The 15,656-nt window shown below is 36.9% G+C and overlaps 1 protein-coding gene across 5 annotated transcripts in view; it reads left to right on the plus strand.

Moving 5' to 3' along the window:
• The window catches only part of PPP1R12A (protein phosphatase 1 regulatory subunit 12A), a 160,998-nt gene that overhangs the window by 136,648 nt on the left and 8,694 nt on the right, over positions 1–15,656 (plus strand). For all 5 annotated transcript variants that reach the window (XM_043447136.1, XM_043447133.1, XM_043447135.1 and 2 more), the window contains 4 exons: positions 60–125; positions 5,527–5,543; positions 6,780–6,915; positions 9,198–9,302. In XM_043447136.1, coding sequence (XP_043303071.1) covers positions 60–125; positions 5,527–5,543; positions 6,780–6,915; positions 9,198–9,302 — 324 coding nt within the window. The remainder of the gene's footprint in view (positions 1–59; positions 126–5,526; positions 5,544–6,779; positions 6,916–9,197; positions 9,303–15,656) is intronic.

A 15,656-nucleotide genomic window follows, 5' to 3' on the forward strand; every position in this document is an offset into this window, starting at 1 on the left:
ATATTAACTGTTTAAAAATTATCTTTACTTTTCTAAAATAAATTGATAATCTATTTTAGAGTGATGAAAATGAACAAGAACAACAATCAGACACAGAGGAGGGATCCAATAAGAAAGAAGTTCAGGTAATTAGCATTATTTTTTGTATTTAGAAATATTTGTATTTTTAAGGATTGCTTACTTTTGTTTATATTTATTCATGTAAGGCAGTTACTGTACACTGTACCTGCATGCTGGGGATAGACCATCAGTGGTTTTCTGGAATCAGGTGTGGAGGGACTAGAAAGGGTCACAAAGAGTATTTCAGAGACATTGGGAATGCTCTAGATCCTGATTGAGAGGGTTTTTTTGGGTATACACAACTGTCAAAACTCATCAGACTGTGTACTCTAAGTGGATCTAGTTTATTGTATGTATGTTAGCCTTCAAAGTTGAAAAGAGAAAATGAGAAAACAGGTTTCCACTGCTCTCCAAAAGTAGACTGTTCAGTAATCTTTTGTAAGCCACATAAAGCAAATTACCTTATAACACATCTTGCTAATGGTTGCATTGGGTAAATTGAGATAAATTGCAGTGCACACAGTCAAAAGCTATGGCAACTTAAACTGAGTGTAGTTCCCAGGAAGGAGCTTGGAGATGCCTCTGTTACTCCTTAACGTGTTCTGCCTCTATAATGGCTTGCTGCAAAACACATTGAATGCTATTTTCACTTTTTGCCTTTAAGCAAGGACTACCTGTTACACCTTTGACCAAAGAAAAGTATCTAAAGGCTATCCAGAAGTAGCACATACCTTACCAGACACAGATTTTAGTTTTGTTAACAGCGGAGTTATATTCTGGAGAAGATAATAGGTCATTTTAACTTTCTTTACATTTGTTGAGAAATTTCGTGTCTCTAAACAACTTTTACATTCTTTATCACTGCTGATCTTTCCAATAATCTTCAGGAAAAGTTTCCCTGCCCTTCAACCCCAGTACTGATTAAAGAAATTGAGGCAAGTTTGATTGACAAGTTTGCATAGCTATCAAATGACCAAGGTTTCTTCCCACTCGTTTTTTCCCCTTCTGTTCTCTAATGTTTGGCTCTGCACAGAGCTGACATACGTGGAAGAACTTCGTTACATGGGAGTAGATTGTACAATATGAGCTAGTCTTAATGTTTTAAATTGAACAGTGTCCAGCCTGAAACGGCATTGTGGTCATACTTTCTTCATTTTGGTTTGACATTCCTATGTAAAGCTGTTAAGATTACTTTTAGTTGTTGGGATTGACAATAATGTGAAGTGACCAGAAGTTGGTTCCCTGTACTAGGTGACTGTGGACATTACTCTTAGGACCAAGTTTGTGTATTTTGACCCAAAAGGTACTTTTTATTTTATCTTTAGGTAGCCAGACAAGTTGAAGAATCAGTTACTTCCAAGGGTGAATTTTTTGCAGGACAAGTTTTGTAATTTTAAAACCCTTTGCCTGTCAGTTGTCAGCACTTCCCCTTTCACCTATGTCTCTTGTTTATTATTTTCTGTAAACTTGTCCATCATCTTCCTTGCCCAGTGATACCCTAAGAATTCTCATCTCTCAAGGAGAAACAGTGGACAGATAAACAAGAGTGAGGGAATTAGTAAACCATCTCCAGCTGACACTTCTCACCGCCATATCACACGGATCCCTGGTCCCACCAGGCTGGGTGGGGTAGGAGGGGAAAGATTTTCTGGCTTCCAAACTTGTGGTTTTGAAGCATATTGATATATGTTATATTTAAGTCTTATTGTTAAAATTATATATGATATACATTGAGTAGAATATTGTTTCTATGAAAAAAAATTTCTTAGTTCCAAACAATTTAAGTAGTTTTTGTTCATTTTAAATAGAGCATTATTTAGATCTTGCTTTGTGCTAGCATTTTTTAATTTACAAGCAGCACAACACTCAGCTTGAACTGGATTAAGCAAAGATAATTTATTGTATGTCAATTATATTATACAACCCTCTGTGTCAGCTTCATCCTCAGGCTGCTTTACAACATAGGACTGGAATTAGGTGATTAGTTTAGGCCAGACGAGGCCCTCCACTGAGGTAGTTCAGCAGTTTTGCTGTGAATAGGGGCTGCATGCCACCTCACCTAAACTTAGTGACTGCCGTACCTTGAGAGAAGGGAGGCTGGAGGTTAAGACACGAACATGTAGTGTCTTCCTCAATAGACTGGAACAGTGCTTCCACCAAGTGAGAGTTGCTCTCTTATGAAAATTTGTAGTGTCAGCCCTTGCTTTTCTGTGAAAAAGTATGATCAACCCAATTCTGTGCATTTTTGAAATAGTGTTATCACTACCTCAGAAGGGTGTTTTATAACAAAACTTTTACTCAGTTTATAGAATCCAAGTTCACCAAATAGAAAAAATGACTTTGTGGCATATACTTTTTTGCTTCACGGAAAAGTAAGTTTTAAGTTAACCAGAAAGTTGTTAAATTTTTTGAACTGCCTTTGAAACTATCTTCAGGATATAATTTTTTTGTTGTTGCTAGGATATAAATTTTTTAAAAATTAAAATAAAATTTGATCCAAAAACTTGAATTACTTTATCATAGTGTGGTTCATTATTCCATAAATGGGGCTTATGTTGCTTAGGCTATTATGATTTGCTTTCATTAAACTATTGGATGGTAAAACTTCTACCATGTGAAGAACATTAGTAATAAATCAAAAATTTAAATAAGGAAGCATGGCAAGAAACTATGAAGAAAGGATTAATAGATTTGATTATTTAAACATGAAAAGCTAGAAAATTGCAAAAAAGACATCTTTATTAAAATTGAGACACACTTGCTCACTTAAAAGTAAATAGTGTAGCCATCTTTTATAGCATTTAAAAGATCAATATTTGTACTGTTTAAAAGACACAGTTAAAAAAAATTGGAAGCAGAATCCATGAAATTTATAAACATAACAAAAGAAGAAATACAAATGGCCAGTAAACTTAAAATACATTTACTCTCTTTAATAACCAAAGACATAATAATACCAAAGTGAAATCGACAAAGGTTTGGCATGATTAGTTTTGAAATAGGCATTCTCATATAACAGTTTGGGGCTATAATAAATTTATTTTCTTGAGAGATCAGTTGAGCAAAACAAATCTGAAGCCTTCAGAAAAAGTTCATGCCTCTTCACTTTTCAATTCCACTTCAAGAAATTTATTTCCAGTGAAATGACTTACGTGTGCAAGATAAGTCTAAAGTGTTAATAGCAGCATGGCTTTTGAAGCAAAATACTAAAAACTTTCAAAATGTCTATTAGTTTGGAATAGAGTAAATGTATTTGTATGGATAGATCCTTTATGTGTTCACATAGATATGTATACAGAAAAGATTAACAGTAGTTATCTAGGGCATTTGAGAGATGGGGAATTATAGAGGAACTTTGTTGTAGTATGGTATATGATCTTATGGTATTGTAGTCAGGAGAACTTAGAGGATATTTTTACCTCAGAAAAACATTTTTAAAACACACGGGGGGAAAAAAACACAGGGAGTCACAAGGACATTATGCTAAGTGAAATAAAACAGGTCACCGGAAAACACCTTCTGTATGATTCCACGGGCTTCCCTGTTGGCTCGGACAGTAAAGAATCTGCCTGCAATGCTGGAGACCCAGGTTCGATCTCCCAGGGTAGGGAAGATCCCCTGGAAAGGGGAATGGCAACCCACTCCAGCATTCTTGCCTGGAGAATTCCACGTACAGAGGAGTCTGGTGGGCTGTAGCTGATAAGGCCAAAAAGAGTCCGATAGAACTGACACGCTTGCGCTCTCACCAACGTATTCAAACTCGTGTGTAACAGAGAGTAGAATTGTGGTTGCCAGGAGCTGGGAGTAGGAGGGTATGGAGATTTGTCTAGTGGGTATAAAATTAGTTTTGTAACATGAAAAAAGTTGTAGAGAGCTGTTACACAGCAGTGTGAATATAGTTAGCGTTACTGAACTATACTCTTTTTTTTTTTTTTTTTTGAACTATACTCTTAATTAAAAGTGACTTGGATGATTTTTTATGTGCTTTTTACTAAAATTTTTAAAAAATTTTCCATCCCTGCTTGGGGAACTCGATCCTGCATGCCACACAGCATGGCCAAAAACAAATATATATGTAACATAATCAATAATAGCACCATGACTTTTAAAGACAAAAAAATAGAATTTGAGTGATTTCTGTGACTACTAGAAGTTTTTATTTATTCTTAAAATTAAGTTAAACCAGTGAACCAGAGTTCAAACTGAGGCGAGAAGTGATGTTTTCATTCGATATGTATACATTTTATTTCACATGTGGATATTTTCCAGAATTTGAATAAATAACATCTTTTTGTTTGCTTCTGCTTTCTTTAATTGAGATATAATTGATATATAAAATATTGCACATTATTATTCAATATCTGTGTATTGTGAAGTGTTTAGTACAGTAAACATCCATCACCACGCATAGACACATAGATACAAATATTTTCTTGTGATAGGAACTTTCAAAATCTATTCTTTCAGCAGCTTATGGATTTGAATTATATTGTGAAAATTGAAATTTAACTTCAAATTTGATAATTATTATAAAACTAAAGAATAAATCAATAAGGTAAAGCATTACATTAAAAAAAAAATGAGCAGCAAGTACAACATTGGTTTTGCAAAGGAAACCTAAATATACTTTAGTGAGACATCTTTAATCTGAATGAGACTCAAACAGTTCCAAAGGAACCCAGTGATTTCACAAGACATTTAAAGGTAAATATAATGGGAAAATTCAGATATCTAAAATTCAGAAATTAAGCCATTTCTGAATACTTTATAGGAAATTTTATGTTTCAATAGAAAGAGCTAAAGATGCTAATCCCCAAAAAAGTCTTTAACTCCATTGAGACTATTTTATCCTATTAATCATTTCACCATTTACATTAAGAAGAGTTTTGGAACTTCAGTATAGCATACCACTTGCTTGAGAAAATTATATGCCCTCATTGCTAAAGTTTGAAGGAATGTATAGCTGGATTTCCAGAAAATAAATTGTAAGCAAAATATGTATATACTGTTGTACATTAAATACTTTAGTATTCATTTGTTGGTCTCTCCTGTTATTACCTCAAAAACAGAAAAATGGGCAAGATAGTTGCTTTGAGATGTCACATAATAAACGTGCATTTCTTAATGTAAATATGTTACTTTCTCCTGCTAAGTGAATTGTAAGTTATGGGTATGTGTCTTAGTCTTTCTTTTTTTCCCTCCTAATTATAGTGTCATTTGTAGAAATTCACAAAATATGAATTTAAATTGAGAAATGTAATTGTATGGTATTGGACGAGTAGAAATATACGGTGACTTTGTTCTAGAATTTCTTTATAAAACAACCACATTGATGTTAAAGTGCATAGATTAGATATGTATTAGTTTATTAGTGTGAAAATAGTATTGAAGTTAAATTTTCTTGATTAATCAGTGAGTTACTTAAAGCATAAAAATTTAGCTACCCTTATGTTTTTCTCTTTTTAGACGGATTCCATTTCTAGGTACGTTTTACTTTTTTTTTTTAATTGATCTTTTTCTCATTTTATCCTTTCTAAAAATATGTTGCTAGATATTGATAAATTTTTTAAGTTGATAGAATTATTTTAGTAATAAAAAAATCTATAGATATTTAGATGACCTGATACGTGTTAATAACTTTCTTCATCAAAGCCTTTACTTCTAGTTCAATTGCTGTAGTAAGTTGCTAAGAAAGATTTTTTTCTCAAATCTTTGCAACAGTGATAGTTTTCTTAAGCTTCCTAAGTTACTTCAACATTAACTATCTCATTATTCACATTAGAAGCCAATGAAATCCACCAAAAATATATTTCATCAGGTACTCAGACTCTTCTCTCTTATCCCTGCTTCAGATTAAAACAGAAAAAGCCAATGAAGACACTTTTAAAAAGTGTCATCTAGCTCAAATTGTTCAGTTTTTCAGAGCACCTCCACCAATTTATTAATACTTGAGTCTAATTTCTATTCCTCTTCTCTTGCCAATAATTGTTAACCAAAGCCTTGTAAAACCAAGGACAAATTTTTATATTCTGATGATTCTTTTGAATTGAAATGTGGAGGCATTAGCATTTATCAGAAAAAAACCAAATTCAGAACCAGATAATAAGAAGATCCTCATCTTCAAATGAGATACGTTCTTCTTCTGTAGGACAAACCTATTTCTGTTATCTCTCAGTATCTCCAAGGATTTGGTTCCAGGAACTTATCCCACCCACCCAACCCAGTGGGTTTCAAAATCCACAGATGTGCAAATCCCCTATATAAAATGGCATAGTACTGTTGTTTATTACTCTGGATAGACTCTAGTTAATTCATCATCTACAATGTTACTAATTTTAAAATACAGTCGTATGCCACTTAAAGGAAAAGTGCTACCAATTAAACTGTAATACACATCAGTTGTAAGCCATGTTCTGATTTCAGAGATGTTAAAATGTGAAAAAAATATAGGATTTAAAATTGTTGAAATTATCATGATGTAAAACCAGTTTTGACTTTCAGATATAGAGAATTTTGAACCACCTCCTGAAACAACAGAAGTTAGTATTAAAAATAACTTCCCGTTTATTTATTACATATCATGAAAGTTGATTAGATAACTGATAAAGGAGAATATTATCTACTATTTTGGAATATCTAGTTAAATATACTAGGATGCATGTTAATGTAAGTTGTGAATGCCTGTAATAAAGATTCTGACTTAAACTCGTCTTTTGAAGATACGAAGTCGGTCCCACATCGGCTGGTGACCGGTGTGATTCCTTGCTGGGTCGCTCCGGATCATACAGTTACTCAGAAGAAAGAAAGCCTTACAGTAGCAGGCTAGAAAAGGATGACTCAACTGACTTTAAAAAGGTACCTGGGTTATTCAGTTATATTTAATTAAAAATAATCTCTGTTGAGACTTTTATGTTTGGATATTACTCCTGGAAACTCATAATTAAAGCACTTTCTTAAAATGACTTAACTTTAATTTTTCAGTTTTTGGCAGTTAATGGTAAGTAGAATATGAATAGCTATTTGCTTGCCTTTTTAAAGGAAAGGGGAAAGTAACCAGGACCACCTGCACATTGATGTTTCTTAGGCCAGTCCTGTGGTTGAGCTGAAAGGGACATTGAGTAGATTTGGAGCAGAGGGGGTAGGGTGCATGTGTGTGTGAGAGAGCGAGCCATCTTTTCTTTATTTGTTACTAGGAAGCAGCCAAACAAAGAATATGGCTTTTCCCAAGAGAATATAATATTTCCTAGGTAACTGAAAACTTAACGATAGTTCAGGTGCTATCAAGGGTGAAACTAATTAAGAAATAAGTCCTGGAAACAAACCAATCTAGAATTCTGAAGATCAAGATTCTTCATATTTATAAACTTTGAATAAATCTAATGAAGTTGGTTGAAGGAAAAGGAAGGTTTGTAGTAATTGTACATGTCAGAGATATTTGGCAGCTATCTTAAATTGCCCATTAAGAAAGTAAAATCAACAGAAGGAAGATAGGGGTCAGTTTACGTTAGGAATAAGATTCAGTCATTCGTTCAGTAAAGAACTGAACACTGAAGTGAACTCAGTAGTGAAGTTCTACTTGTGGCCAGATACTGTCCCTGCTCTGATGAGTATCTTCCATGGAGTAGGCAGACAGACTTGATCATACAGTCATACAAACCAGTGGATAATTTCTAAATTTGAAACCGTTATCCTGAAGTAAAGACACAGTTTTATAAAAGTATATAGCAAAAGGAAGTGACAGGGTCTGAGGGTAGATTTCCTGTGGTACATACATATAGTGGAATATTACTCAGCCATAAAAAGGGGATGCATGTGAGTTTTAATGAAGTGGATGAACCTAGAGCTAATTATACAGAGTGAAATAAGTCAGAAAGAGAAAAACAATTATTCATATTAAGCATTTATATATGGGGGGTCTAGAAAGACGGTGCTGATGAAATTATTTGCAGGACAGCAATGGAGACACAGACATAGAGAACAGACTTAGGGTTTTGGAGAGTGGGTAGGGGAGGAGAAGGACAGGGTGGGGTGTATAGAGAGAGAAACGTGGAAGCGTACATTACCATATGTAAAATAGACAGCCAGTGGGAATCTGCTATGTGACTTGGGGAACTGAAATCAGGCTCTGTAACCACCTAGAGGGCGGGATGGGAGGGAGCTGGGAGGGCAACTCAAGAGGGAGGGGACATATTTATAACTGTGGCTGACTCATGTTGATATTTGGCAGAAACTAAGACAATTTTGTAAAGAAACTATCCTTCAGTTTTTTAAAAAAATTAATTTTTAACAAAAGAAGTAAAAGTTCAGCCAAGAACAGAAAGACAATTAGTAATCAACTGGCAAAATGGGAGAAAAAGATGTTTCAGATGGAATTACAAGCACATGGACCAGCCTGATGGTGGGAAGGTACATGATGTATTGAAGTAATTAAATTTTTGGTATGGCTGGTAGAGATTGTCATTTTGAAAATTTAATTCTTGCTGCTTTGTATAAAGTAGATGAGAAGGAGGTCAAGAGAGCAATTCTAGTAATGGAAATAGCTAGGTAAGAGATAAATGTAGCCATCTGTGGTTGTAATATTAGAGATGAGGGAAAAAGAAGTATAGTAGATTCAACGTAGAACACAAGTAGATTCAAGTGTTAAAAAAGTATTTAAGAAATCGGTCACTTTCCTTTTAACTTTAGTAAAAATAATACAAGTATAATGATAAATGCCACTGATGCTCCATCTCAGTGTCAGGAATTAAAGAGGGGATGATAGGCAGAAAAGCTCACAGACCCCAAATAAGGATCACAACGGCTCTTTATAACCTCGGCTGTGGTCGCTGCACAGGTATGTGGTCCCTCTTTATCAGATAACTGAGTTTTTTAAATGGAAACTGAAATGTCATGGTTTTCAGTTTAGTCATAAGTTTTAAATCCTGGAACTAGTTTTTGAAGAATTTATATGGGACAAAGACACCTGCATAACCAGAAGTTTCTGCCTTGAGACCACAAAGCATTTAATGTATTTATTTAATAGCTCATGTGTTACATCAATCTTCCTGTTTTAACATTACAAAGCGATCACTGGGAAATCTTTTTAAAATAGTAAGAAAGCAGAAAAGTAATTTGTCCTTCTCCACTAATCCGTATAGCTTTACGAACAAATTCTAGCTGAGAATGAAAAGCTGAAGGCACAGCTGCATGACACGAACATGGAGCTGACAGATCTTAAGTTGCAGCTGGAGAAAGCCACCCAGGTTTGTGCCTACTTTCCTCTTTGTTACTCTAGAGGTAATGGTTGTCATTTGTTTCATCTAAAAATTGCATTGTAATTTTCTCTTGTGTTCTGGATGTAAGTTTGGTTATTGATAATAGCTTATTTATTAATAAGGAATCAAGATAATACAACTTACTAGTAACTTTTATTTTTTTCTAATATAGAAGTATAGCCTTATGGTGGAAAGTTGAAGTATTTTTAAGCCTTTTAATATCTATGTTGTAGTACATGAAGGATTTTAAATGTTTATTTCCAACATACCAAATGTAGGAAAGCAATAAAGGCATTTGTACAGAATCTTGGGCTTCCCTGGGGGCTCAGTGGTAAAGAATCCACCTATCAGTGCAGGAGATGCAGGTTCAATTCCTGGATTCAGGAAGATCCCCTGGAGAAGAAAATGGCAACCCACTCCAGTATTCTTGCCTGGGAAAGCCTGTGGGCAGGGGAGCCCTGGCAGGCTACAGTCCATGGGATCACAAAAACAGTCAGACACAACTTAGCAAATAACAGCAATAATTACAGTCTTCTTAAAGCCATAAAAAATGTTTATAATAATTTTTATTCATTAAGAATGTTTACTGTTTAGTTAAAAAAAAAACAACTGATTTAATAATAATTCTGAAAGAAAATAACTACCTGGCAGAGATAATTTTAGAAAAGAAAACTTGGATAGCCAAGCAGAACTAGGCCTTAGATCATACACATCCTAGCCTTGTATATAGGATTTAGGATGTGTATGATCTAAGAATTGTTTCCCAAGCTGTTTTTTCGTAAAGCACTAGTTCTGGGAGATAGTAATAAGTGCTGTCTCCTCTTCTTCCTCCTCTTTCTTCTCCTGCTCCACTTCAAAACAAAAAAAGAAAAGAGCTTTGTGACCCATGTAACTGAGAAATACCATATATTCTGTATCTTGGAGATTTAGCAGGGCTGATTTATATGTTAAAGGCTGTAAGGAGTCCTATAAATTTTAAGGAAATCAACTTGTTTAATGTTAAACATAAGACTTTGTAGCATAAACACATTTCTACAGTAAACTTTTAGAATCTAGTTTGAAAGCAGTCATCTAGAACGGCATCTTCAGTTCTATAAATGAGACATTACTTTGACCAAAGACTCAGGTAATGAAAGTTTACTCTGAAGATACACAGAGAAATACTGTAAAACAAGAACATATTTCCTAGTGAGGTGTCATAAAGACTTGGAATGTCACATAAGTTTAAACTTGCTGGCTTACACTTAAGTCTCATGGTAAACTGGAATGTCATCATTCTTTAGGTTGCATTAATAGCTTAGTGAGCTGCCACAAAATATCATAACTAGTTCCCTGAAAATAGCTTTAGTTCTAGACATTTGGTCATAATGTTTTCTAAATAAAAATAACCATTGCTCCCTACTGTAGTATTCTGTCATTATGGTGACCCTGCTTACTGCCTTCTCTGTATATTTCTCTGCTTTTCTGCCTACTCTGTTGTCATCTAATTCTTCCTATAAATTTCTCATTCAAACTCTACAGGAGAGGAGAACTGATAGAATTAGCCAGTTATCATCAGCGTGAAGCAGTCTCGTTAGTGCCCATGATTCTATTTGTATCCATTTCTTAGGACACTGAACAACTATTGCAAGCTGTCTTTGGGTCAAGTACCAATTTCTGTTCCCATTGACTGTGGTCAGAAAAATAAGTCACTGAATTAGAGTATGAGATACCGAGTAAATATTCAAAATTAATATCTTAGTTGGAAACACTGCATAAATTTCATTTCAAAAATTTAGGGGGGAGGGAGGAGGAGGAGGTGAGAGCAGCCGTGCGCGGCGGGCTCTTTGGGGCGCGGGCGCGTTTTGGGGCCCGGCGTGGGGCTCGCGGTCAGTCCCCGGAGCAGCCTGGCAGAGTTGGGCGCGGCGGGTCCGGGACCCGCGGGGGCCGGTTCATGGGCTCGCGGCCTGGCGTTCGGTGCTCAGTGCTCGCGCTTGCGGTGTACTTGGCCCTGGTTTCTGACCGCCCGGAGCTGTTCTCAAGCGCTTTATGGCGAATAACTCATTCAGTCCGGCACGATATTCCGAGATGTGGGTACTGGAGACCCGCTGTCCCGGCTGGGGAATCACAGCTCCGCTGCTTTTTCTAGCTGCGTCTTTGGGGAAGTGACCTGGCTGCAGCAATGGCAGTAATGACACCAGCATCTCTCTCTACGGGTTCAGGGAGAACCGTGCCTGACCGTTGGCAAACTGTTTAAGAGATCACATGTTTTGCACAAATACTTCGGTAACTAGCCCAGAGTTACTCAGCTTCTGAGAAGAAAATTGACCTGGCCTTACGCTGAATTTCCACTCCCTGAAGCCCGGGGTTGTGCTGCTTCTGAAAGTTTTTTCGTGGCAACCCTAGTGAAGTACCAGGTCCTCTGAATCCCTCCAGCTGCTTTTTCTTCTGAGCGCTGATTACGAGCTAATCATTTGTAGGCCTAAATTGATTTGTTGTGGGTTTCCCGCTTCAGCTGGTAAAGAATTCGCCTGCAATGCGGGAGGCCTGGGTTCGATCCCTGGGTTGGGAGGATATCCTGGAGAAGGCAAAGGCTACCCACGCCAGTATTCTGGCTTGGAGAATTCCGTGTGCTGTATAGACCATGGGGTTGCAAAGAGTCGGACACGACTGAGCGACTTTGACTCTCCAGCCTCCCACCATCCCGGCTGCCACAGAACGGGGGCTTACCCTGTTGTGTTATTCCTAGCCTTCTATTGTTTTGCTCAAATGTTGAAATGAATGCGTGGGGCTGTAACATTTAACCGTGGCCTGACAGTTAGGAACGGGTTTTGAAACCGGGGCCAGTGGTGATCATTTAACCTCTTGACCCACTTCAGTGATGTTCCAAGGACGTTTTGACTTTTGGAGTCAGGTCTCAGTTCACTTTAGTTTGGCCAGTTCGGTGTCCTTCACAGTGGTGAATCCTGCGTTCCATTTGGCTCCTTAGATTGTCGTGTAATGCAGGGAATGTCTAGTGAGGTCTGCTATGTAGTTTCTTTATTTTCTGTCAAAACGTGGGGAAAAGGTTTCCCCCGCTAATATCAGTACATTCTGTATTTCAAAAAGAAACAAGAGATGTTAGACCAGGACAGGAGAGACTAAAGGAAAAAAAAAAAAAAAAAAATTTAGGGGTACATGTAAAAATAAAAGTGACAGAATGTTAAACTTTTTTTTCAACTTTATTGAGTTATTTACCCTGAGTATTTAAGTCTACTGTGAATCTGTGTATTTTTTTAAACATTTCTTCGATAACTATTTATGAATACACATATAGTGGAAGTTTTGATTGCACTGAAAAATTCTAGTAGTTGCATGGAATTTTTCCAAGGAAAACAATCATCTTACTAAGAATTAATCTTGAAATAGTAGATTGTGGACAAAATTTTTTTATAAAATTCAACAATCATTGGCTGATATGTTTAGCAAGCTAGGAAAAAACAGAATTGGAAATTCCTTAGTGGTCCAGTGGTTGAGCCTCCACACTTTAACTGCTGCGGGCCCAGGTTCGATCACTGGTCGGGAAGCTGAGATCCTATAAGCTGCGCAGCATGACCAGAAAAGAAGAAAGGAATTAAGCTTGACGTTTAGGTCTGTTTCATAGTTTTCTGCCAAGGACTACAGAATCGTTGAATCCTGCCTTAGTCCAGCCACCCTGCTCCCTATACAGTCCCCAAGGGAGCGAAATAGGCTAATTTGCCAGAAACCAGTTGATGAATAAATATCAATTCACCAGATTTGCTAAATGTGATTTTAACAGCTTTAACTGGAATATTTACAAAAAAAAATTAAAGTTGTTTTTTTTAACCTAAAATATTAGCACATGAATCATAAAACTGTTGAACTGTCCCTATATGGAAAAAAAACAATAAAATGCTAATTTTCCATTTAACATTTTATTAATTTGTATGTATTTGACACTGTTCCAGCAATTTTTAATTTCTTTCAGTTGTTGTTTAATGTCTTTTTAACATTTTACAATCTTTTTAGCATTTTACTATTCATTTGCACTTGCTTAAGTGGCATATTTAGCCTTTGTTTTTCTAGCAATTAAAATAAAAGTTTAAAGACATCATAAGTATATCAGAATTGTTAGAAACAGTCTCATCTTATTTGTAATTCTGAATTTGATTTTTAATAATAAGCAACTAGAATACCTAACTTTTCTTTTCCCAGAAAGAGTAAGCACAAAAAAAAAACCAAAAAACATGTAAACAACAGACTAAGAATTCCCTGGAGGTCCAGTGGTTAGAACTCTGCACTTGTATTACCAAGGGCCTGCGTTTGATCCCTGGTTGAGGAACTTAAGATCCCATAGGCTGGGCGGCGTTGGTTGCTCCCCCGCTAAAAATCAGTTGTATGGGGACTTCCCTGGCAATCCAGTGGTTAGGACTGTGCTCTTCCACTGCAGTGGACACAGGTCCAGTCCCTGGTCAGAGAGCTAAGATACCACATGCTGCATGGTGCGGCCAAAAGTCTTTTTAGTTAAAATTTAAAATATATAAAAATAACTAAAACAACAGATTGGATCGCCATGATTGTTGTTGTTGAGTCGTTAAGTCATGACCTTTATGACCCCATGGACTGCAGCACACCAGGCTCCCCTGCCCCTTCACTGTCTCCCAGAGTTTGCTCAGATGTATGTCCGTTGAGTCAGTGACACCATCTAACTATCTCGTTCTGTGCTGCCCTCTTCGCCTTTGCCTTCAGTCTTTCTCGTGTATGTATCTTCACCAGTGAGTTGGCTCTTGAGGTCAGGTGCCCAAAGTGTTGGCGCTTCAACATCAGTCCTTCCAGTGATTATTCAGGATTGGTTTTCTTTATGATTGACTAGTTTGATCTCCTTGCTGTCCAGGGGACTCTGAGGAGTCTTCTCCAACACCAGGTTCAAAAGCATCAATTCTTTGGCACTTAGCCTTCTTTCTGGTCCAACTCTCACATCCATACGTGAGTACTATAAAAACCGTAGCTTTGACTGTACAGACTTTGTGGGCAAAGTGATGTCTCTGCTTTTTAGTACGCTGTCTAGATTTGTCATAGCTTTCCTTCCAAGGAGCAAATGTCTTTTGATGTCATGGCTGCAATCACTGCCCTCAGTGATGTTGGAGCCCAAGAAAATAAAATCTGTCACTGTCCAACTTTCCTCATCTATTTGCCATGAAGTGATGAGACCAAATGCCATGGTCTTAGTTTTTTGAATGTTGCGTTTTAAGCTGTTTTTCACTCTTTTCTTTCACCCTCATCAAGGGGCTCTTTAGTTCCTCTTCACTTTCTGCCATTAGAGTACTATCATCTGCATATCTAACATTGTTGATATTTCTTCTGGCAATCTTATTTCCAGCTTGTTACTCATCCAGCACAGCATTTTGCTTGATGTACTCTGCATATAAGTTAAATAAGCAAAGTGACCATTTGAATTCCCAATTTACAGCCAGTCCATTGTTCCATGTCTGGTTCTAACTATTGCTTGACTGGCTTCCCGGTTTCTCAGGAGACAGATAACGACAGTCTGGTATTCCCATTTTTTTAATGAATTTTCCACAGCTGCTGTGATCCACACAAAGGCTTTTGCATAGTCAATTAAACTATTAGTAATTGCCCTCTGCTCTTCCCTAGTAGCATATTGGACATCTTCCGACCTGTGTGCATACGTAAGTGCTCAGTCGTGTCCAGCTCTTTGTGACCCCACAGATTGTAGCCCACCAGGCTCCTCTGTTGATGCGATTCTCCAGGCAAGAATATCAGAGTGGGTTACCGTTTCCTTCTTCAGATCTTCCCGACCCAGGGATCAAACTCATGTCTCCAGCGTCTCCTGCGCTGGCAAGTGGATTCTTTACCACTGAGCCACCTGGGAATCACTCTTCCAACCTGTGGAGGCTTATCTTCCAGTGTCATGTCTTTTTTGTCTTTTCATACTGTTCGTGAGGTTCTCACGACAAGAATACTGGAGTGGTTTGCCATTCCCTCCTCCAGTGGACCACATTTTATCAGACCTCTTCACTGTGACCCGTCTGTCTTGAGTGGCCCTGCACAGCATGCTTCATCGCTTCATTGAGTTACACAAGCCCCTTCACAACGACAAGGCTGTGATCTGTGAAGGGGAGACAGCCATGATTAGATCTTTATTTATGTACTATAACTATAAAAAAGAAATTTTGCAAGAAGGATCAAAGAGTAACTGCTTTACAAAACCTGATGGTACAAAAATATGAATGTTGAAAGAATTGATAGAAGAGAAAATTATATTAAATGTTTTTGAATTGCCAGATTAATGAAGTTGTGCTTAATCACAATGAACTGTTTGTGTGTGTGTGTGTATATAGT

The sequence above is a fragment of the Cervus canadensis genome, chromosome 25 (assembly GCF_019320065.1).
Source record: "Cervus canadensis isolate Bull #8, Minnesota chromosome 25, ASM1932006v1, whole genome shotgun sequence".
NCBI lineage: Eukaryota > Metazoa > Chordata > Mammalia > Artiodactyla > Cervidae > Cervus > Cervus canadensis.